The sequence below is a fragment of the Serinus canaria genome, chromosome 2 (assembly GCF_022539315.1).
Source record: "Serinus canaria isolate serCan28SL12 chromosome 2, serCan2020, whole genome shotgun sequence".
In the NCBI taxonomy this organism is placed as follows: Eukaryota; Metazoa; Chordata; class Aves; order Passeriformes; family Fringillidae; genus Serinus; species Serinus canaria.
The window spans coordinates 131,667,615-131,689,739 of NC_066315.1; the positions used below are offsets into that span (position 1 = coordinate 131,667,615).

At 41.0% G+C, this 22,125-nt stretch overlaps 2 protein-coding genes across 3 annotated transcripts in view; one reads left to right on the forward strand and one right to left on the reverse strand.

The window, feature by feature from the left end:
- On the reverse strand, positions 1-14,415 carry SLC25A32 (solute carrier family 25 member 32). Of its 2 annotated transcripts, XM_050970289.1 has the most exons (8): positions 14,291-14,415; positions 14,143-14,260; positions 11,321-11,471; positions 10,218-10,303; positions 8,842-9,002; positions 2,792-2,905; positions 2,088-2,233; positions 1-587 (listed from the first exon to the last, which is right to left on the reverse strand). In XM_050970289.1, exons 1-8 carry the CDS (start codon positions 14,357-14,359, stop codon positions 452-454), a joined length of 981 nt encoding a protein of 326 aa, XP_050826246.1. In that variant the 5' UTR covers positions 14,360-14,415; the 3' UTR covers positions 1-451. The 2 variants fall into 2 exon arrangements, with proteins under 2 accessions (XP_050826246.1, XP_030083693.2); XM_030227833.2 differs by having other exon boundaries at positions 14,143-14,396.
- DCAF13 (DDB1 and CUL4 associated factor 13) overlaps positions 14,402-22,125 on the forward strand; it is a 25,324-nt gene continuing 17,600 nt past the window's right edge. Inside the window, exons 1-6 of the mRNA XM_009087420.4 lie at positions 14,402-14,559; positions 15,211-15,410; positions 17,491-17,598; positions 19,336-19,425; positions 20,315-20,470; positions 21,168-21,245. Of these exons, the coding sequence (XP_009085668.1) occupies positions 14,490-14,559; positions 15,211-15,410; positions 17,491-17,598; positions 19,336-19,425; positions 20,315-20,470; positions 21,168-21,245 (702 nt within the window). The 5' untranslated portion in view covers positions 14,402-14,489. The remainder of the gene's footprint in view (positions 14,560-15,210; positions 15,411-17,490; positions 17,599-19,335; positions 19,426-20,314; positions 20,471-21,167; positions 21,246-22,125) is intronic.

The following is a 22,125-nucleotide window of genomic DNA, read 5'->3' on the forward strand; positions in this document are numbered from 1 at the left end:
TTCAGATGACATTCCTTGTTTTAATGAGACTCAGAGATTTAAGAAAGTTTTGACAGGCCCCAGGGCTGCTTTCATATGAAGTTTTCCACTTGTGCAGGAGCAGAATCTCACCAACTGCTATCTTGAGACTTGCTGAAACTGCTCAGTGGGTTATTCCAGGCAGGCCAGGATGAATGGAATTGCTGTGCAGCTGCCTTCACCCAGTCACAGCACTCTTATTTCACAGTTGCAGACATCTGCTACAGGCAGACACAGCAGATTCAGAGAGGAAGGCAGCGATGCAGGAACGTTCAACAGGAGAGATGTTGGCAGGGTTTAGTCTCTACATTCTTTCCTCAAAATACCAGATCAATTCACAGTGTCAACGAAGACTGCTGAACTAAGTTTCTCCCAGATCATGAATATAAAAAATAAAGGATAGATTCCTTCCTAGGAACACAAGTTCATACCTTTAATTATTTTCTTTCCTAAAACCAAGTAAAAAGCCAGACACATTTTCATAAACTACAAAGGTAATACAGCAGGCAGGAGTCACTCTGATTACATTAGGTATAATTCCTTTGTAAAATCCATGAACACCTTCTTTCCTTTAAAGACAAAAAAAAAAAAAGAAAAAGGTTTTAATTAATGTCTTTTATAGAAAAAAATCAGTCATAAAACAAAGCCTGGCACTTTATTCCTCACACTCCCATTGGGAGATGCACTTCAGGGTAGAAATAACAATTTCAGACAGTGTTTGAAATTGCAGCAAGTATTAACCCATTAGTTTTTTTCTTCTGAATATGTAATACCATTATGCAGATCAGTTATTTAGCCTAGGCTTTGAGTGGTTTCTGAGGGTATTGTCCAAATAAGGCAATTTACCATCTTTCTTCATGCTACAAGAAATGGCTAAACAACTAAGAAAAGTCAGCATTCATTTTTTGAGAATTTAAGCACACCCCCTCCAGAATTTTGATTCTACTGGCCAATAAATGAGAATCTAATTTCATCCAATTTGAATCAGTGTGTGATGCTAGGGCTGTTAAAAAGTTTTAGAGGCATGAAACCCCATCTCTTTAGGTGCAGGCCTTACAGGCATAGGACACCTGGAAGGAGGAGTAAACAGAGATCCCAAGAAATGCTTGGGTGTGGTTTACACAACCCTCCCTAAGTCCCATCTGTTTCATCATGAGCTCAGCAGTGGCTCCAGAATGGCTGTACTACACTTCACCAGAACTAACAAGCCTTCCTGTAGCCTGCAGCACTGAAGGGCTCAGCACTGACACATCAGAGCTACTTTTGCTCTGAACTGCCTCCAGCTGAAATGGTTGCACAGCCTCTGATCCAGGGGCGCTCCTGAACAACAGAGCCTCAGTCACTTACTGAGCTGGCCCCTCTTCACAGCCCAGAAGCCCATTCCCACCTCTCCAGCAATATGGCCCAAGCCAGAAGCACTGCCCAAAGCCATGGATGCACGTGCAGAGGGGGCCACCCTCAGTAACTACATAGGCCTGTGTGAAAACTCTCCTCTGCACTGTGCAGCTCAGGGAAGGTTTGTGAGAAGATATGAATAGGTGTGAGGTCACAGGTCTCTAAAGGTCCTACAGGAAGCTGGACCAGACTACAAATGCAGTCAGGCCCGAGGGTAACCCAGGGACATCAATATAATCAGCTCTGGCTAGCTCACTTCACCTTGCCAGGAATTTGGATTAGCCACAACTCCCAGCAGCACAATGCTCCTGTCCCAGCAGCACAATGCTCCTGTCCTATGTGATAAGCCAAAGCAGTTCAAGTGAGACTTCATTTAGTGTACCAAACCAGCCATGACAATGTTATTTTTTAGCCTGTGAAATTTGCTGGAGGAGAGCAGGGAGACAGAATAAACAACAGAAACCTGCAGGGGGCATTGACTCTCTCCAATCTCCTCCTCTCTCCTAAGCTCACTGCTGATGGTGGCATCTTGCACAATATGACTTTGTACAGCTAACACTTTGTTTGGTCTGAATTGCACTGGTCCTGCAAGTCAGCACAGCAGCCAGTATAGGTAGCTCTGATTCTGTAAAACTCAGTTTGCAACATGTAGGCTTTTAAATTAGCCCACCTACCTCCAGGTCCTGTGGATCACATCAAACACCCCAGAATATGTGTTATGCTGGTCTTGAAGACGAGCTCGCACAACTTGATAGGGATATGTTGCTACCACAGCAAATATTTTGGATACAGCTGCCATCATTATGTATTCCACAGTGTTCTAAAAGCAATAAAAATAGTCAGGCTTGCCTTAGGTATGGTTTAAATTAGACAGTTCTCAAAATCTTATTTGATTTTCAAATGTACAACCAAACAATACTCTAGATTTTCCCCCTTATAATACAACACATTAAGAGAAATGTCAGTTTTTACTACATGCAGTGCTACAAGTAATTGACTGTAAAACATGTGTTGTGCCTTCTCATTCCCATTAAGAGAAACACTTCTTCCAAAAGTAGCTACCTTTGCCCACCTTGCATCCGAACAGTTTTCCAGGGCTTAATACCACCCCCTCTGGTTCCATAACGTAAGAAAAAACCCTCATTCCTTCCTCTAAAATTTCCAAAACACTTGCCAAAATAAGAAGTTGGTTTCCAAAACCAGTGAAAACCAGTTGCTTGTTCCTAAAAAGTGAGAAAGTATTATTTCCTTTTATATATTCTGCACTTCAATTAATGTACCAATACTTTGCACATTTGGCTGCTGTATAACCTGACAAATGGAATCCACTTCCATTTATTTACATGCCACAACACAATTTTATTCTCAGACATCCTACCAGTTTTGTATCTGATACTCTGTTTCTATACTTGTTGTATCTCTCTTTCAAATCCTCGTAGGCCATGAACTGAAGTGCTCCATGTGATGTTCCGAACAGACCAGGCACAAATCCCTAAAAAAAAGGATAAAACAAGACTAAAGGGTAATGCATAAAACCTAAACAACTTGGCAGAGCACAGCTCACACCCCTACATTTGTCCTTCCTTAATGTACAGACTGTGCCTGCACAGGAGTTGCAGTCTGACTCAGGGATCCTTAAGGGCAGGCATCCCACCAACACTCAATAAATGCTACTTGTCTGACATACAGCCTAAAGTCACCTACTGAGTCACTGAGATAAAACAAGTGGCCCAGGGACTCCACCTCACAGAGCACAAGCTGGTAACACAGATTAGGATTACAGGATCACAAATCAAGCTCAGTGCACATTTCCAGAGACTGGCACTGAGGGGTCTGGTTCCCACCTGAGACTGGTAAAGCAGTGACAGATGCTGGCAACTCAGAGAAGAGCCACCAGGAGCAGAGGTACAAAACATTATTGTGACTGAGCCTGGGAAATAGCTAAGTATGTGTCTGCATGTGTGTCTCTACATAAATGTGTGTGTCAATGAGATATTTATATATATCCTTCTACACTAAAAATATTTGTGTCTCTATAGAATCATAGAATAATTTTGGTTGGAAAAGATCTGTAGGATTATCAAATCTAACCATAAACCTGACACTGCCATGTTCACTACCATAACATGTTCCTGTGGGAGAAGAGAGTGAGCTGCTCCAGCACTGTCTTTCTTACACACATAAACGCATGAAAATACACATCAACCTTTAGGTTCAAAAAAGTTGAAGTGAAGTGGGAAAACAGGTACTTTCTGAACTGTCTCCACAGGAAAAAGAAGACAGGAGTTCCCCCAGGAGCAGGACTAGCTCTGTTAAAATGAGCTTCCAGCTGCAGGGTCTCTGAAAAGCACTAATTCTTTTTGAAGAGTTGGTCACTTGGATTGAAAAACACAAATAAATGGAGAATTAATCACCTTGGTCAGAAAGGGACTCAAAAGCTTGCTGCAAACTGTTGGGGTAAAATTAGAACAGAGTAAGTGGTCAAAATGTGGTTAAAAGGACTAAAAGAACCAAAGTTTAAAAAAATAAAAAGAACAGTTTTATTTCCCATGATCCATTCAGGCAAGAAAAAGGAATTTAAAAATGATGTGCTCAGATGCCCAACTCTGTGTTAGACTAAAAGGGAAGCCCAAAACGTTGAAGACTTATCAGAATATGATTAAAAGCCTGGAGAAGGTGAAAACAAGAAGGGATTCCTGAAGGAGTCCACTGAATTAGACAAAACAAGACAAAATAATAAATAAAACTCCTAAATTGGAAACAAAATAATAAAACTCCTAAATTGCAGAAAAAACACCAACAACTAAAACTACAGCAGGCATAAAAATTGCACGGATAATACACAAAATACCACTTCAGGGATCAGCCTTCCAAATGCTATACAGAGATTTCTAAAGTTTTCCAATCTTTCAGGAAATGATTTTTTAGAATTTCTTTTTCTCACAGTAAGAAATAATGTCATGAACTCAACATCAGTGAGCACAAACTAATGAAATGCATTAAAGGCTAGTGAAAGTCCCAGAAAAAAAACTTCCCCAAATGAGAACAAGTGGAATTAAACCACATATCTGTATTTTGTCAGCTGTAAGCACAAAGTGAAGTTTGAAGCCAAAGGGCCCCAAGAGAGGGAAAAAGGACAACTTTGGTTTTCAGAAATCCTGGATCAGAGAAGAAAATAAAAGCAGTATAAAAACAGAAGAAGAAGATAAAAGAACTATGCAAAAATGTATAAGAAAAAATTATCTGGGTCAGTAAGTAATAATAAATTAATAATAAAAGTAATATTAAAATTATTCTGGGTCGGGAAAAAAACCCCAAAAAAACCAGTATGAAACTTATGGACAGTGATAGCAGGGAAAATCTTCACAAACATTTCCCAGTGATTAATCAGTAAAACAACTAAAAGACAGTGGAAGTAATTGTTCTCCCCTTGGAAAGAATTAGAACAATGTATTTATATCATAGAAAAATGAGGTAATACTTTCCCTGCCAACAAAAGAAGAACGTTAAACAACCTTTAAGAGAGCTAAACTCTTTAACTTTAGCCAGAAGATTTGGATAACTTGCACCCTTGAGTCCTAAAGCATCTGCTGGTAGCACTTCATACACAAATACCAGCAAGCTTGAAGTCTTGTGCTGAGCTTCCAAAGACTGAGGGACTTTTAATGTTGGGCCAATATAAAAAAATGCAAGAAGGGAGTGGGGAAACTCTCAGCCAAAGTGCCTCAGTAAAACAGGAGTTGACCCAGACTTTTAGTGATCACAGAAAACAATGTATTCTTATGGAAAAATGTTTCATAGCAAAACTGATTTCTTCACATAAATATCTTGGCTGGGGAAGTTTTTGAAACATATTCTATTTTCTTATTCTTAGAATAATTTAATTCCAAATTCTTTCTTGCCACAAAGTTTGATAGAATTTAATGTTTATTTTTTTACATAATATGAATGTAAAGAAAAATTTTATAATAACTGCATGTATTTCTTGTTATTTTTTACTTTAATATTTGAAATATATCTTTAGAAGATTTTTGCCATGGAAGCATGACAAGATGAATGGCTCCTCAAAGAAGTCCCGCTTGAATTCTCTTTCAAAGGATTAGAACAATAGATGGAATTAAACATAGTTCTATATTTATATTCTATAATCAGAAATTTAAATGGCATATAATTCTGAGCAGCAGACAGTGGGAATAAAGAAATATTTTAAAGTTGGCTTAAAGCGATTTAAGTGCTGAAAATCCAGAGAAGAAGAAAATGTCCTGTTGGTTGGTGTTTCAAAGGTTACCCATCACAATAAAAAGAAACACAGGCAAGTGTACACATGGAAAACCTGTGCTTCTTAGTAAAGAAGGGAACAAGGATCTTTTGGTGATGTGGTACTCACATCACTGCCTGAAGTGTTTGACAGCACTCAAGCCAGAACAGCCTCTGCTGTCTGTTTCAAAAGAATGCAGCAAATACCCCTTGTAATCTCTCCAGTGCTGCCTTCATTTGGGCTCTCAGTGTGTCAGAAACCTGCAGCATCTGAGTGCCCTGCTCTGACAACTTGTGCAGACAAGACACTGAAGTCGCCATTATCATCTTGATTCCTTCATGGTGAAAAATGTTACCCCCAAAGCCACTTATGCTTAAGTCTCTGTGTAGAACCTGCAACTTAAGTTAAAATCAAGATGGCCAAATCCCAATGGATTTTGCTATGTATAAGTACAAAGGTATAGAAAGCTTACAAGCTTCATAGTTACAAGAAGAAAAATAACAGAAGCAAAAGCATTGCAAAATAAAGAGAGCTAAGTGCCCTAGCCATTGAGGGACCAGGAAAAGTACTTTATCCTGAGAGCATAGAATCTTGCCTACCAAAAGTGAAATGCCAACAGAGAAGTGTCCAAATATATTTCACTTAGTAACAAGCACACATTACTCTTATGACTTTTGTTGTTGTCAGCATGCTACATTCTTACTCTCAGTCTTGATGAACCTGGATTTTACTTTAATCTCCTTAAACTTTATACATTTCCTGTGTATTTTACTCTTGTTTATTAAGCATTGCTCTATTTCCAACTGCTGCGTTGATATCATCAATAAAAGAGAATAAAAAATGCACTTACAGAAATACAGAAGCCATGAAGGATGCTAGTTGCATTCCTGACTGATGTCTTAGTAGTCAGTTACTCTAGACTGTACCTCTAACAGTTTCTCAACAGCTCAGAGATATTTTATGTTTTCCTAAAAGCACCAATCCTAAAATCTCACAACCATTTTACCATGTTTGGGTACTGTGTTGAAAAGAACAACACAGCACTCATAACATGGAGATGGCTCCATGACATTCATTAATGGCAAAGTAATTTTTAGAGCTCAGATCTCCAGCAGATCCATGGGTGTGTTCAAAGTACATAGCCCCAAGATGTTTTCTAATTCAGCCTGGTGTGCAGCAGAGCAGCTCTGTCCCCAGTCACCAGGGGGATGGAGGCCAAAAGACAAAGCCAAGGGGATGGAGAGTGTGGAAGATCACTGACTGGATTACTGGGATGATAAACAAAGGAGACTCCTCCTGCCTTTCAGTTGAAGTACACACAGGTTCAGGAGGAAAAACTTACTGAGAAACCCAGATTCAGAAAAACTATTTGATGAACAATCAATACCCAGCAGAGCTGATAAAGACAGCTTTGATCCCTGCTAGAAAGATTGATGTAGCCTGACATTACCAGTTTGTACCTCAAAGGACTGAATGGATTTGCTCAGATCAGTAATAGCATCTGTGCCATAAAAAGCAATATTGAATTGCTTGGTCAGAAATACCATTCTTTATTGTCTAAGGAGACAAATCTCAAACAGAAAGAAACTGCTTCCAGATTTTATTTCTAATTCTGTCTGAGACAGTCGCTCTATTTGAGATGCCTTCATTTACTATAAGGTGGTACTACCTGAAATCTCCTTATCTGCTGCAAGGAATGCTATCTGAAATGAAAATTATGAGGAAAAAGAAGACAATTGTGTACTACAACTCCTGACTCAGGGCAATTAACACAGTTTTAGCTGTACAATTTCAAATAGAGCAAGAAAAATAAAAACTCCCCCAAACACTGAAATGGAGGAAGCTAAAGCAAGTACAAAGAGCCACCTGAAGAGGTGCCTTTTTTCCCAGTACAGACAAGACTGAGAGAGTCCTGAGTCAAATGGAAGTTGCTCAATGTGCATACTTATGTAGGTCATTCAGGACCTATTTAGGTCACCTTCTTTGCAGATTTAAGCAAGTAATTTGCTCTTTCAAAGGAAGTAGCTGCTTTAGTCCCACACTTGCAGATTAACACTACAAAGAAGTGTCTAGTGCCAAAGGCCACACATGCTACTTGCACAAATAATCTGAAAAGAAGGGGGGAAGGACATCTTAAAACCTAAGAGATCCAAGAAATCAAAACTTATCTACATGGAACAGAGCAGACATCCAAGCAGGCAAACCAGAAATCCTGACCATTTCAATTTAGAAGTACGTAAGGTGCCCTGTTCCTGGTGTTAGAATTTGGCATTCATTGCCAGGAAGCACACAAGTCTTACAGAATAGGAAGGATCACATTTTTCACTGAAAATAAAATAAGCTAATGCTCAGTAATCAGGATAATTTCTAAGAGAAAGTGGTCTTGTTCCCTATTCCTGGCAGTGTTCAAGGCCAGGCAGGATGGGCTCTGAGCAGCCTGGGCTAGTGGAAGGTACACCTGCCAATCACAGGGGTGCTGGAACAAGAATATTTTTAAGATCCCTTCCAACCCAAGCCATTCTATGATTCTGCAGCATTACTTGCAGGAGAAGAGCCAGACTGAACTAAAATAGGTTTCTTCACAACTTCTAGGCACTGAAGAATGCATCCTGATGTCATGACCTGAAGAAAGGAGGAGGCAAGAAGTCCAAATCTTGCTGCCATCTGTTTCCCTAAATTAAAGGGAACAAAAACCCCACACATATGCAGGCCATATTTAGAAGTCTGCAAATTTAATGTATCTAGAGCTGAAAGATTACAGACATCAATAACCAGAGGGCAAATAAGCAGTTGTGAAACTATTCATTGTGGAAGAAAAAATTAGCAAGTACTTTAGTCAAGTTATCTTCCAGAAGAGGTTAGAAATACAGAGATAAAGGAAAAAATGGAAGGAAGTACTACCAGCAACAGAGGTTACATTGTTGCTGTCCTGCTTATCCAAATTCTAATTATAGGAAGATTGAAAAAAAATTACAAAGCAGTTTATCACCAGTATAATGGCTTTTCTTCTAAGCCTTTTTGCTGCAGTTCTTCAGTGGGGAAGACTCACAGAATGAAAGTGAGCTATTAGAACTTTTTTTTTTTTTTTTTGTGAAAAAATATTTTTACAAGTCTCACCATGCTACTGGGTGGTGCAAGGCAATCATGGAATTTTTCTGAAATGTGATTACCTTATATAAGCCACGTATGCCCTCTGTCTTGTATATCTTTATGAGAGCATCAAACATTCCTCTGTACTGCCGCTTGGATGGATCCATGCCAGCGTTATATTGTAGCACAAGTCGAGTCTTGGTTACCCATATTGGGTTTGTAATGCAGAGAGTCATGGCTCCTGAGAACAGACAGAAGTTACTCTCTTTGTTATGCCAACTCCACAGAATGTCCCAGTTTGTTCAGTCCAATATAACACAGGCTTCTACAAAGACAAAACTACTTCTCTACCAGAGTACTCATATTGTTCAAAACAGCTGAAGTTTATGCCCTCCATTGCTCCCTCTCTCTCCCTTCAAAGCTCACAGTCAAATCCAATTCACTCCTGCTGCAGTACTTTTGCAGGGCACATGTGTTTTTGCACATTCCTAGTACAGCCCTTTTTCTGCTTCACCTTTCCACAGCTAGTAGTATAATCTGCAGTAGACAGTAAATGTAGTTTCTTAATGTACCACCGATTATTCAAGTTATTCTTCAGTATACAATAATTCAAAATTTAATGAACACCTCAGTGATGCAAGATTTGCTTAATAATTTTGACAAGTTAATAGCAAGAACCTGTTATAGCTTTATAAATTATTGAAAATACCATTGTAACACAATCCATTATGATATTTCATTCAAACAATATGCCTTATATTTCAACGTTAAATAAATGCTTCAAAATCCTAATGAAGTCTTCCAAATTGCCTGTACAGCATGTAGTGACAGGACAAGTGAATGATTCAAACTGAAAGAGAGTAGGTTTAGATTAAGTACGAGACAGAAATTCTTTACTGTGACAGTAGTGAGGCACTGGAACAGGTCACCCAGAGATGCTGTGGATGCTCCACTTCTGGAAGTGTTTAAGACCAAGCTGGATGGGGCTTTGAGCAACCTGGTCTAGTGGGAGGTGTCCCAGCCAAAGACAGGGGGTTGGAACTAGATTATTTTTAAGGTCCCTTCCAACCCAAACCATTCCACGATCCAACAGGCCACCTCCTTTCCAGGTTCAAGTGTTAAATATTTAACAAGTCAACAATCTGATAGCAGCAGATTTCTATAGTTCCATTTTGGGACCCAGTACAGTACTAAATATGTAAAGTGCTTACACAGAATGAAAACTAGGACAAAAGACATTTTGACAACTGCTAATTCTGCACAAGACTGAAGGACCACAGTGACCCACCTATTTGTGCTAAACATCTTTGTTTCATTTACAGACAACAAACTATTGCATCTGGGCTGGAACACTCACCCTTGCCACCTGTAAGAAAAAGCTGCAGTGACACAGAAAGGCAGGTAGCAGCATATGGAAAGGTTAAAAGAGAACATTAATTTTTGCATTTAACCTCACCAGCCTCTGCAGCTGACACTAGGTGTTCGCTCGCACTGAGACTTTCCATCTTCCCTTCCTTCTTGTAAGCTTTGATGGCATTGTAACTGGAAAATGTACAACACAGCTCAGTGAAGGTGAACACAGACCCACATCATAAATACACAATCCACAATGACATCCCTGACTTAAGATCATGATGGTACACAGCCTTTGAAGAAAAGGCATCCAGACTACTGTTATTTAATTGATTGTCTCTGAGCAGTTAGCTCTTTAAAGTGAACTATGGAAATATAGAATTAAATTATATAATTAAACTGTCACTATCAATGGGACTGCATTTTAAAAATTATCAGATATCCAGAATTAACTCCTAAAAGAAGTCTACTGGGACCCACAGTGCTAGGTATCTACCCTCTAGCTCAGAAATACACTGAGCATTCTTCTTTGATCCAGTTTGCAAAATCTTTGTGAATTAAGGAATTGTCAACAGAAGATGAAATGTCACTAGCAATCTACAGCAAAGCTTAAGGACTCAAGAACAACAATAACAGAGTCTAGACAACTGACAAGTGAGCTTTGCATAGGCATGCCAGCTAACTAGCCCCTAAAAATGTTTCAATTAACAGGGATAAGCACTAACAGAGTTAATAAAGTAGAATATTTAAAAATGGGCTTTAAAAGCAAAGCCCATGAACTGACAAAAACAATGTAAAAACTGCCACTAAAATGACTAAAAACAATCAAACATTTAGTTTTAGTAGAAAACTTCGTGCTCTTTATTTTCAAGAAATCAATTTAGATTCTTGTTTTTCATGAGGTTTTAAGAACATTGTATTGGCACTTTTAGAGAATTCTTTATGAAAAGTATTATCATCCCTCAAATTCCTTAGTATTTTCACAGCATCAAGGGAATCCACTGTACCTGACAAAGGAACAGGTTTCTGACTCAAACTGCTTAAATTCTACAACAGCAAAGCAAAATAAACATTCACAAACCTTGACTAGCTAAGAGAATGACAAATTTTTAAGTCCCTTAGCACATTTTTATACCTCACAAAGATGCAATGTATATCTGAACACTACATTGTGCAGGCAGTGACACATTTTACAGTTCTACTTACAAGAAGAAGTAAAGTCCCCAGGAGGCTCCTGCTCCCACCATGTTTGGAGTCACCCCTTGGTACAAGCCTCGAAGCCCTTCATGCTTCCAGACTGTGCTCATGCAGTGAAGAATTCCATGGTACTTTGGCCTCAACTCCAACCCATCACTTACTACAAAAGAGAGAAATTATACTGGAAAACATTTCAGGAAGTATAAAGTTCAACTGCCTCCAAGCCAACAGAGGAATCCACAGCCTCTAAAGCAAGCAATAAAGAACATGAAACATAACTGATCAACTGTATTACATAACTATTATTTCACAAGTATGCAAGAGTTGGGCTTTACAGCTTTATAAGCTTAGAACTAAAGAACTTAGGGAAAAAAGGGGGGGGAAAGAAATAAAAAAGAGAGATAACTACTTAGCTCAGTAAGAAGAAAGTTTCTATTAATCTGACAAGGCTAAATAAATGCACTTTCGACATTTTTGATGAGCAGCAGATCTGAAGTTTTCTGTCTCTTCTTTTTAGCACTCCAGCAATTTTGCATCATATTTCAAGTGATATGGATGGCATCCTTGATATGTTTCTCTAAGTTGTTTAGACAAGTCCTAAGTAACAACCCTTAAATTCAAATTTTCTCTTTAAAGTCTTCTATAAAGCAATGGGTCACGTCTTACTGATTCCCAAGTCAGTTTTTACCAGAATACTCAAAGGTTTCCTCTCTCACCTAATAACCTAACAGCTGGTTGTCCAAATGTTCAGAAAATACTACTTCAAAAATACAGAAAACACACAAGTTTTTGTCTGACAGATCATGTAGAACATGGATGACCACAAAACTTGGAGTGGTAACTACCATTGCTCCTGCCAAAACAACAAAGGAGTAAGTTGATTACTGATGAGGTATGTGATGTCCATGGTGAGATGACAAGAGGTAAGAGACACAAGCTGAAAAACAAGGAATTTTTACCAGAACTTTTCATCCAGCAGAATGGCCAAATACTTGAACAAGTTGCCTGAAGAGCATATTTGGAGCTACTCAAAACTCCAGTACACAAGACTGAACAAACTGATCTAAGCAGAGCTTATCTGAGTAGGGGGTGAACTCCTTAGCTCTCTTCTGACCTAAATGACTCTGTGATGCCAACATAGCAGCAGCTTTCATTCTTACTACAGATGTATGGCTATACTGCAATTGTACTGAAAACTGATCTAAAAGTTTTACAAGTGTAGTTTTTGTGTCCCCATCAAAATTAATCCTGGTAAACAGGCATTTTCTGTCCAGTGCCACATTTATTATTAATTCCTCTTAAACTCTGTGTCCCATACACATTGTGACAAACTTCAGCATTAAAGACAAAATGCTTTAGCTGAGCACAGTGTGGCAATGCCTCGACAGCTTGACAACCACTCAAAACTAGAACACAAACACCTCTTTTCTCCTTCCTGAGAAAGTGTTGCTAGACTTTTCCCAAAGACATTTGTTAAATTTTTTACCATGCAGACACTAGATCAAGTTCATAAACATAATAAACAACATCACAAATCAGAGACACGAATGCAAGTCTTTCTGTCAATGATGCTGCCAAGAATCTTCACAACATTCATTTCTGATATCAGCTCCTGCTCCCCATTGAAGACAAAACACAGGAATTATTATTTTCAACCCAACGAAGCATGTGAAAGTACATGACCTCCAAAAGCCACCTAATCCAAACCTGTATTCAAACCAGATCTAATTAGACCTGGTTACTTAGGGACATGACCAGCTGACTCCTGAATGTTTCCATGGCTGAAGAGATTACAGCCTGTCTGGGTAACCTTTTCCAGTATTTGACCATTTTCACAGTAAAATAACTGGAATTCTCCATGCTTGTGTCTGTTCCTTTTCGGCCAACTATCTATCTCCAAGAATCTGGCGTTACCTTCTCTGTGTCTTCCAATACCACTGTCATAGATTGCAACTTTAGCTCCAAAGTGATCCTGTTCTGTCAGCCTGTTCTATGTCATGTGCTCCAGCCCCTTTACCAGTCTTCCACTGGAATCACACCAGTGTATCATTGTCTTCCTTCCTTGTCCTGGAGAGCTCCAAAGTAAACACAGTACTTCTGACACATCATTTTGAATTTTAAAAAATGTCTCTGTGATAGTTTGGTTTTCAGATCTTAAAAAAATCAATTTTTAAGAATAAACATCCATATTTTAGAAAACAATCCAAAGATACAGTAAAAAGTTTCAACCTCTCTGAAAGAAAATATGGTAAGTGGTGGACAAGTTTCTCAAATCAGCAGAAAAGTCAAGAGAAATTGACATGTTTCCCTGTGGAAAAACAAACTAATTACAGAGTTTTCTGCAAAACAATACCACTATTGTTAACAACCAAGGTTATTCCAAAACTACCGCTACGCTTTGAGCGTTGAAAATCTTTGGCATAAAGGTGAACTTTGAACGTGGGTTTGGGCAACCCGCCTGCTAAAAGCGGGCAGCGCTCCGGTGTCTCCGGCACTGGGGGCCGCGGTAGGGGGGAAGAGGCTGGCAGCTCACCGACCTGCCGCAAACAGCCCGGGGCGCACCACACACGCTACGGTTCCCACAAGGGACAAGAAGCAGCTTTGGGATACCAGGGATAGCAGGGAAGAGAACGGGAGACCGCCCCTTTCGGCTCACGGCGGGTTTATTCTAAGCCGTGGGGCTGCCCCCGGCACCGGGGCGCTGCGGCCGCGCACGGGGCGGGCCGAGCAGCGCGGGCTCCGGGCAGGAAGCCCGGCAGGTCCCGGGCCGGGCTCCGCCAGCTCGGGCACGTCGGTGCGTGCCTAGCGCGGGACGGCCGGTCCGGCCTCACCTGCGAAGCGGATCTTGACGAGGTCCAGCGGGTGCAGCGCCAGGGTGGACAGGACGCCGCCGCTCATTCCCGCCGCCAGGTTCTCCAGGCGCACGTGCCGCAGCACGGAGCGCAGCGCCGGCTCCCGCGACAGCGGCTCCCGCGACAGCGGCTCCCGCGACAGCGGCTCCCGCGACAGCGGCTCCCGCGCCGCGCACGCGGGGCTCGCGGCGCCCATCACCGGCCGCGCGCGCGCAGGGGCGGGGGCGGGGCTGAGGCCGCGGCGGGGCTCGCGGCCTCGCGCGAGAACGGCCCGCGCGGTGCATCCGGTCACGTGTGTGCGCGGTGCCGGGGCGGCGGGCGGCGGGATGCGGGTGAAGGTGCTGAGCCGCAACCCCGATGACTACGTGCGGGAGACCAAGCTGGACCTCCAGCGCGGTAAGCGGGGCTCCGGCATCGGCCCTCGGCCCGGCACGCCTGGCCACGCTACACCACACCACATCACAGCCTGCCCGGAAGGGATGAGGCCGGCGGCCCAGGAAGGCGTTCGGGCGGCTGTCGTCCGCGCCGCCTTCCGCTCCTGATCCCTCTGGTCGCCTCCCCTCCGGTCCCCTCCGCCGCTGCCCGCTAGCAGCGAGAATCGGAGAGCTCGGGCAGTGGGCTTTGGGCTTCCCTCCTTGCGTGCGCCGGGAGTTTTCCCCGCTCCCAGGCGGGGATTCGAGTGCGGTGCCTCTGCGGAGCTGAACTTGCCTTGCCGCGGCCCGGGGCCGGCGGCTGCCGGGAGCTCACATCGGGGTGGCAGAGCCTGGAGCTTCCAGAGCCTGGTCTGGAAGCGGCGTCAGAGCAGGACTGCGAGGCTGGGGGTTTAATCACTGTTTAATCACAATCTAAAAAGTCTGTCACCATCTTTCTCATATCCCCCTTTAAGTACTGAAAGGCCACAGTGGGGTCTGCCTAGAGCTGTCTCTTCTCCAAGCTGAACCAAAGCTCTACAGCCTTTCGTCAAGGGAGAGGTAGTCCCATCCCTGTGCTCATCTCCTCTGGATGTGCTCCAGCGTGGCTTTCTAATGTGTTTTCTTTCTGTTGCAGTTCCAAGGAACTATGACCCTGCATTGCATCCATTTGAGGTTGCACGAGAGTACACAAGAGCTCTGAATGCCACAAAGCTAGAACGTGTGTTTGCAAAACCCTTTCTTAGTTCACTTGATGGCCACAGAGATGGAGTTAATTGCATGGCCAAACATCCAAAAAGTTTGTCTACTGTGCTGTCTGGAGCCTGTGATGGAGAGGTAAGCTTGCATACCACAACAAACACACATATTCTTTCTCTTTTGTGTTTTGTTGGGTTGTACGGTTAGTTTTCTCACACCTTACTTTTCTGTCTTTGTTCAGCATGTTACCTTCATCCTCAGGCAGAAGGTGAAACTTTTTGTTGCTCTATAACTGCCACTGTACAGGGGAGAAAAATTGTAGTGAAAGGGTTGAGATAAGGACAGGGAGAGATTGCTCACCTATTACAACCAGGGACAAAACAGACTGAACTTGGGCTTATTAATTGAATTTATTGTTAACAAACTCAGAACAGAATAATGAGAAATAAAATAAAACCTTAAAATTCCATTCCTTCATTCCTTCATTCCTTCTTCCCAGCAGCACAAGGAAATGGGCAAGGGGATAAAAGTCAGTTCATTACAAGTTGTTCCTGCCTCTGCTCAGGGAGAGGAGGTGCTCTGCTGCTCCACCATGGGTGCCTCCCATGGGAGGCAGTTCTCCATGACTTCTCCAGTGTGAGTCCTTTCCACAGGCTGCAGATTTTCATGGATTGCTGCTGTGTGGGTGACTGTTCCATGTTGTGCAGTCCTTCAAGAAGAGGCTGCTCCAGGGTGGGTCCCCCAAAGGGTCACAAGTCTTAGGAAACCTGCTCCAGTGTGGTCTCCTCTCTCCATGCGTCCTGAGGTCCCTGAGATCCAGCAAGGGCTTGCCATGGATCACATCCTGCTTTGTGTGCATCTGGCCTCAGTCTTCTCCCCAGGTGTAGGTGGATCTCTGCACTCCCATTAACCTCCTCCATGGGCACCAGGGGCACTGCTGCCTCGCCATGGTCTCCACAACAGGAACTTTGTTCTTCCTCCTCCTTCTTCCCTCACCTTGGTGTCTGCAGTTATTCCTCTCACGTATTCTCGCTCCTCTCTTCTCTGAGTACAGTTACATTTGCCCACTAACTTTTATTCCTTTCTAAATGTGTTATCACAGAGTTGTTACCACCATTTCCTATTATCTTGGCCTTGGCCGGGGGTGGGTCTGTGTGGGAGCTGGCTGACATTGGCTCTGCTGGGCGTGGAGGAAGATTCCAGCAGCTTCTCACAGAAGCCACCCCTAGAAGTCACTACCAAAACCTGGCCATGCAAAGCCAATACATGTTGGGATTGCTTTTTCTGCCCACATGACCCCCCTCCCCCTAAAGAAGTTAAACTGCCAGATTAGCTAGGGAAGGGGCATACAACCAAAAATTTTTGAATAACAGGGTTTCATACTGCCTGAAAAAGGCTAACCGTGTATGTATTTTACATAACAATTATAAATAGCAATCATGAACACTTTAATTGGAACTAGTTGCAGAAAAACCTGTCTTTTCTGCATTGCCTGCCTTTTCTCACCCTTACATTGCTCATTTGACAGTACTTGAATACTTTAAAGGTATTCAAGGGCAGTTAAAGGTCTTCTAGGCAGTTGGTTCCTTTCTGCTTTTTATAGAAAGTGCTCATGTCATGCAGTAATATAATGGAGGTTAACCTTTTCAGAGAGAAGTGGAACAAATTTCTATGAAAGTTTTTATCCAAATTTCTTATCTACTGATAGAGCAAGTGAAGTTTTGTGTACTGTAAATACATAAAAATAAAAAAAGTGAACTCGATTTCTTTGTTGTTGGTTTTTAAATGAGCCCAAAAGCTTTTAAGCAGAAACCTCTGTAAGAGGTGGACATCTCTAGGCAATGTAGTACAGCAGCTGGACAGAAAAAATTCTGTTGGTTCCAGAATTCTTTGTGTTTTTGTCTTTGAAGGGGTATTATTTTGCTAAATTTATAACTGGTGTTTTTTTTAGCAAGAATTCTAGTTCAAAAACATGGGAGTGCCAAATGCAGAAAGTGTACAGCTTAGGTCGGGGGGGAGGGTAGGAACAAAAGAGCCTCACTTTTAAAATTAGTTTTCAAGAAAGAAATAATTAGTTTTTAACAAGATAAAACCTGACCGGTGTCCAAGCCAGCTCTGCCATTTCATTACAACATGTGTGGGCTCTTGTACTTGACTTATGAACTGCAGCTGTGGGCTGTAGAAAGCTTACAGAATATTTGCTTTTTGTTTTTATCAGGTTAAGATTTGGAACTTGACCAAACGACAGTGTATCCGCACGATACAAGCTCACGAAGGCTTTGTTCGAGGCATGTGTGCCCGTTTCTGTGGCACATCATTCTTCACTGTGAGTATTATGTGGCTCCTTAGCAGTGCAGCAGCACAGAGTACCTGCTCACCATCTGTTTTCCACTGAGAAGCTTGCTCTCTGCCGTAGAACATTTAAATATTGTATGAATACACTTATTAAATGTGTCGGTGAACCTGACAGTTCTATTTAGGATGAAGCTTTTTCTGATACTGTGATATGGATATCATTCAAGGGACAAATCGAGCAAAGGGACAAATACCAGCAAAGAGCTAATAGATGGTCATGTAATTAAAACTCCAGTAAACTAGTTTTTGTTAAAGTAGTAAATGGATTGTGTTCATTGCAAGATGTAGAAAAGTTGAAAAGTAACCATTTGCATATACGTATACCTTGTAAAAAAGTAATAATTTGCATTACTGTGATTAAAAATTATCTGATTAAGTTAAGATCATTTCAGGTGAATACAGCTTTATTGATTCATAAAAAACTACCACAGATTCAGTTACATGTAAACTGCTTGGAAATAGTATGTCTTCCTGTTGGCATGAAAATAGTTCTAAGATAACACAACAAGAAGATCTGGTTTTGAAAACAGAAGTGTCCTGAGGTTGTGCTTTGTTTGAACTGGTCATAGAAGAGCCATTTTCACTACAGTATATTTATTTTTTCTAAGGTATATACCAGGTCACAGGGACAGTAGTTAGGATATAGGGAAAGTCACAGTAAAAAATCCGAAGTGATTTCAAGTTAGTTGCTCCCCTTTTGACAATGTCTGCCTGAAAATTGAGAGAGGGAGAGAAATAGTAATCGTGCAGTCAGGGAGGGGAGGATAAACTTGTAAAGCTAACATTTTTTAGGCCTGTTTTCCTGATCCAGGTCACTGCACAGCCCTTTAAAAGCTTGTGCTGGCATTAGTGCAAGAGGTAGAACAAAATTTGGAGCAGGCAACCACAGCAGCTGAGGTGGAAAGTGCCTTTTAACTGATTACAGGCTCACCAAAGTGACTTCCAGAAGATAATTTGCAGTTTAGGGTGCCAGTTGATTAAAAAACACAAAATGTAGCCTTACAAAATAGCTGTCATTCCAGCTCACCTTTTTCCTATTCAGCTGTCTATATTGGAAACTGGAAAAGCTTTGTCACTCAAGATGGACAGTGGAATAGGTGAAGGGAAGGTGGGGGTGGGAAACAAGTGGGAATCAGTCGCCTGCTCTCTGAAGCCGACAGATCCCCAGGCAATCTCTGAGCAGCAGCCACTGTGGAGCCACCCTCCACCTGCTCTTTCTGCTCCCAGTACTGCAGCTTTTATTGCAGAGCCTTGTTCTGTGCTATGGAATACTCCTGTGGCCAGTTCAGGACATCTGTCAAGCCCGTGTTCCCTTGCAGTCTGCTGCCTGCCCCAAGCCTGTTTGCTGGTGGGTGAGGCAGGGATGATGGAGACAGAGTGGGAGCAGGTGGAAATGCACAGCCAAGGCTTGGGTTCTGTATCAGATCTGTTTCAGCCACACATCAAAAACACAGTGCTAGGTGGGCTGCTATGAAGAATGTTCACTGCAGCCAGACCATGTACATGTTTAATGACATGTTATGGCCAGGAGAGCTGATCTGTGGCTTGGAGGTATAAAATGGAACAATGAACAGGCTGGAGGAAGCATTTGTGTATATCACAGAATATTTTTTTTTAAAGGATGCCTGTATTTAATTGCAAAGCTCATCTAGCAAAATAAAAGGGAATATATTTACATAAAACTGCATAATTTCTCCAATATTTCCAGGTTGGTGATGACAAAACCATAAAACAGTGGAAAATGGAGAGCCCAGAATATGGAGAAGAAGAAGAACCTATTCATACAATTCTTGGAAAGGTAGTAAATCTGAGTTTTGATTTCCCACACTTCTTCTTTTGAATTAAGTTTGAATAATTTCTTATCTAGCTTTTGAAGGAGAGGAAAACAGTTTGATGTCACCTCTTATCGTAATGGGTTGAAATTTGCTGACATCAAATTTTATAATGGCACTTTTAAAGTATCTTCATGTTTTTATTGCACTTACTTTACATGTAACCAGAAAGGACTCCTCAGATGCCACCAGAGACTACTTAGCTCTGTCTGTACTAATTACCCCTTTCCTGCAAACTAGTCACATTTCTCTGGAGTCTCTTCAGATGTGTATTGTCAGTGCTTAGTCTGCATTAAATAACTTATTTTTCATACCAATATCTCACAGCCATTTAATACAAAATACTAACTTTACATCTTCCTTATTGACAAAAGCAGTCTAAAAATAGGTATTTTGGCACTTTGAATTTATGATACGCTTACGTTAAGAAGAACATTAAATGCTTTTTTCAAATAGATAGTTTGAAACTCTTTAGTTATTGCAATGTCTGTGAAATCCATTCAAGTCCCCACTGAAAATACAGTTGCACTCTTAAATTTTTTATTTGCTTTAAAATCAGCCAGGATTTTGTAAATATGCCTTTAGTGATAGCTCCATTGTAAATTAACAAGAAATGCATACAGGACCTTAAATGGAAAAGAAAGCTTGCCTACTGGAAGGGGTATATCTGACAAGGCTTAGTTTCTAGGAGCAATAATGACTTAATTTTCAGTAATATAAATGAGAAAAACCATGTTAGACTCCATATGCAAGCGTTTGTAGTTTTTTTTTTCCCTAACAGAACATACTTGAGTATTTATTCATATAATTGGGTTTTAAAAGTTTTGCTTTGTTTTTTGTTTTTTTTCCTTAAAGACAGTGTATACAGGAATTGATCACCATTGGAAGGAACCTGTTTTTGCTACCTGTGGCCATCAAGTGGACATTTGGGATGAACAAAGGACAAGCCCCAAGTGTTCTCTGACTTGGGGTTTTGATAGCATAAGCAGTGTAAAATTTAATCCCATTGAGGTAATGATTGTGTAATATATTGGAAATTAGAATTTTTCTTGAGCAGGATGAGATCTAAACTCTGTTTATACCGTCTTGATTTTTTTCTTCCAAATTTAGATTTTATGTTTTAATGGAATATGTATAATAGATTTTGATGATTATATTATTTTGGACTGTAGTTCCATATAATTTTGTCTTCCTGTCTTTTGTCTCTGTTAGTGTGGGAGAGGAGAAACAAAAGCAGAGTTGTCTCTATTCTGCCTACAACAATACATACCTGGTACCTCAGTCATACAGTGTAGCAGTTAAGTGGCTGTGGAGCTGCCAGTTCACCTGTTCCAGTATTCTGCCCCCTGTGCCTGAGATTTCTCACTCTCCTTATGGCAAAACAATTGCATTTGATCTTTTACAGCACTTCTATTATACCCCTTGACTGGGCTGTGCTCATAGAAAAAGTGTTTATGAGGAATTGTCTCTTAGTTTTAAAGTAGAAGGCACTGCATGGGTTCTGGATCTTACTGGGAAAGCTATTTAAAATGCTTGTAATGCTGGGTAATTAGCTGCCCAGAAAAATTAAAGAATGTATTTCCTTGAGTGAAAAAGAAACTCATCACCAGCTTTGTGAAATAGCTTTCTGGTATCTGATGTAAGCTGTTCACCACACTCTAGAAGTATTCAAAAGACCATACCCACTGGTTTTGTTTTTTTTTTTCAGACTTACCTTTTGGGAAGCTGTGCTTCTGACAGAAATATTGTGCTGTATGATATGAGAAAATCGACTCCATTAAAGAAGGTAATATTTTTCTTTAAGATTAATTACTGGTGATAATCATACTGAATATATTAATAGCATGTAACTGTTGGTGACAGTAGAGAATGGGAATGTCTGAAATCTGAAGTTTACTGAGTTTGCATTGCATGAGTCTTCTGAGTTTGAATTAACGTTGGGATTTAAACAGTGCAGAGTTAGAAGGGCCTTTTTCTGCATTCAGACAGGCTGTCATGCTCACTCTGTTGTAATTCTTGATCAAGTGCCTGACCTGACAGCAATTTCACAACAAGAACTTTATGTTCCTCTATTGCATTCTGTCTATGTATGTGTGATTTTTTAAAATTTTTTTTTCCTCTTCCTTACCAGAAGGAAACAAGGTAACTTCACCACTAGAGAGCCTTACGCTGTATTTTAAAAGGTGTTTTTCCTTCGAAGGGAGATAAACCCTTCCGTATACACCTACTATGAGTATTCAGAAATCCTTTGCAGTGAAATCAAAAATATCTATATGTGGAACATACTGATGACCTAAAGATTCCTCTTTAACAGAATATTTGTATTTATTTAGATAAGAGGCTGGTATTTCATATACACCTATCAAACCTCAATCAAATTCAGTAGTTCTAAGCCCCAGATCTATCTTAGCAATATTCTTCTTGAAATACAATATTCTGGCTTGTGAGTATGCACTCAGTGTTCTCCTGTGTTACATACTATCTGCAGTGTCATTGAGCTGATACATGCTACAACATTAAAATGGTACTTAGTTATAAAAAAGAGTGGTTTTGGCATAACAGTGTTTCTTTCTCTCCCTGTGCCCCAACAATTTTTAGTGAAGTTTCATTTGGGCCACTGAGGCAGTGCTTACAGAAACTTGTCAGTGATGCCAGCTAAAGACCTG

Bases quoted from the DNA above. Each gene is read 5' to 3' on its own strand.
- SLC25A32 (XM_030227833.2), bottom strand. From the start codon at position 14,359: ATGGGCGCCGCGAGCCCCGCGTGCGCGGCGCGGGAGCCGCTGTCGCGG. The intron at 2,906-8,841 runs GTAATCACATTT...CCTTTTTTTTAG, and splicing joins GCATACGTGGCTTATATAAG to GGATTTGTGCCTGGTCTGTT. The intron at 2,234-2,791 runs GTAGGATGTCTG...TATTGCTTTTAG, and splicing joins GAGTATCAGATACAAAACTG to AACACTGTGGAATACATAAT.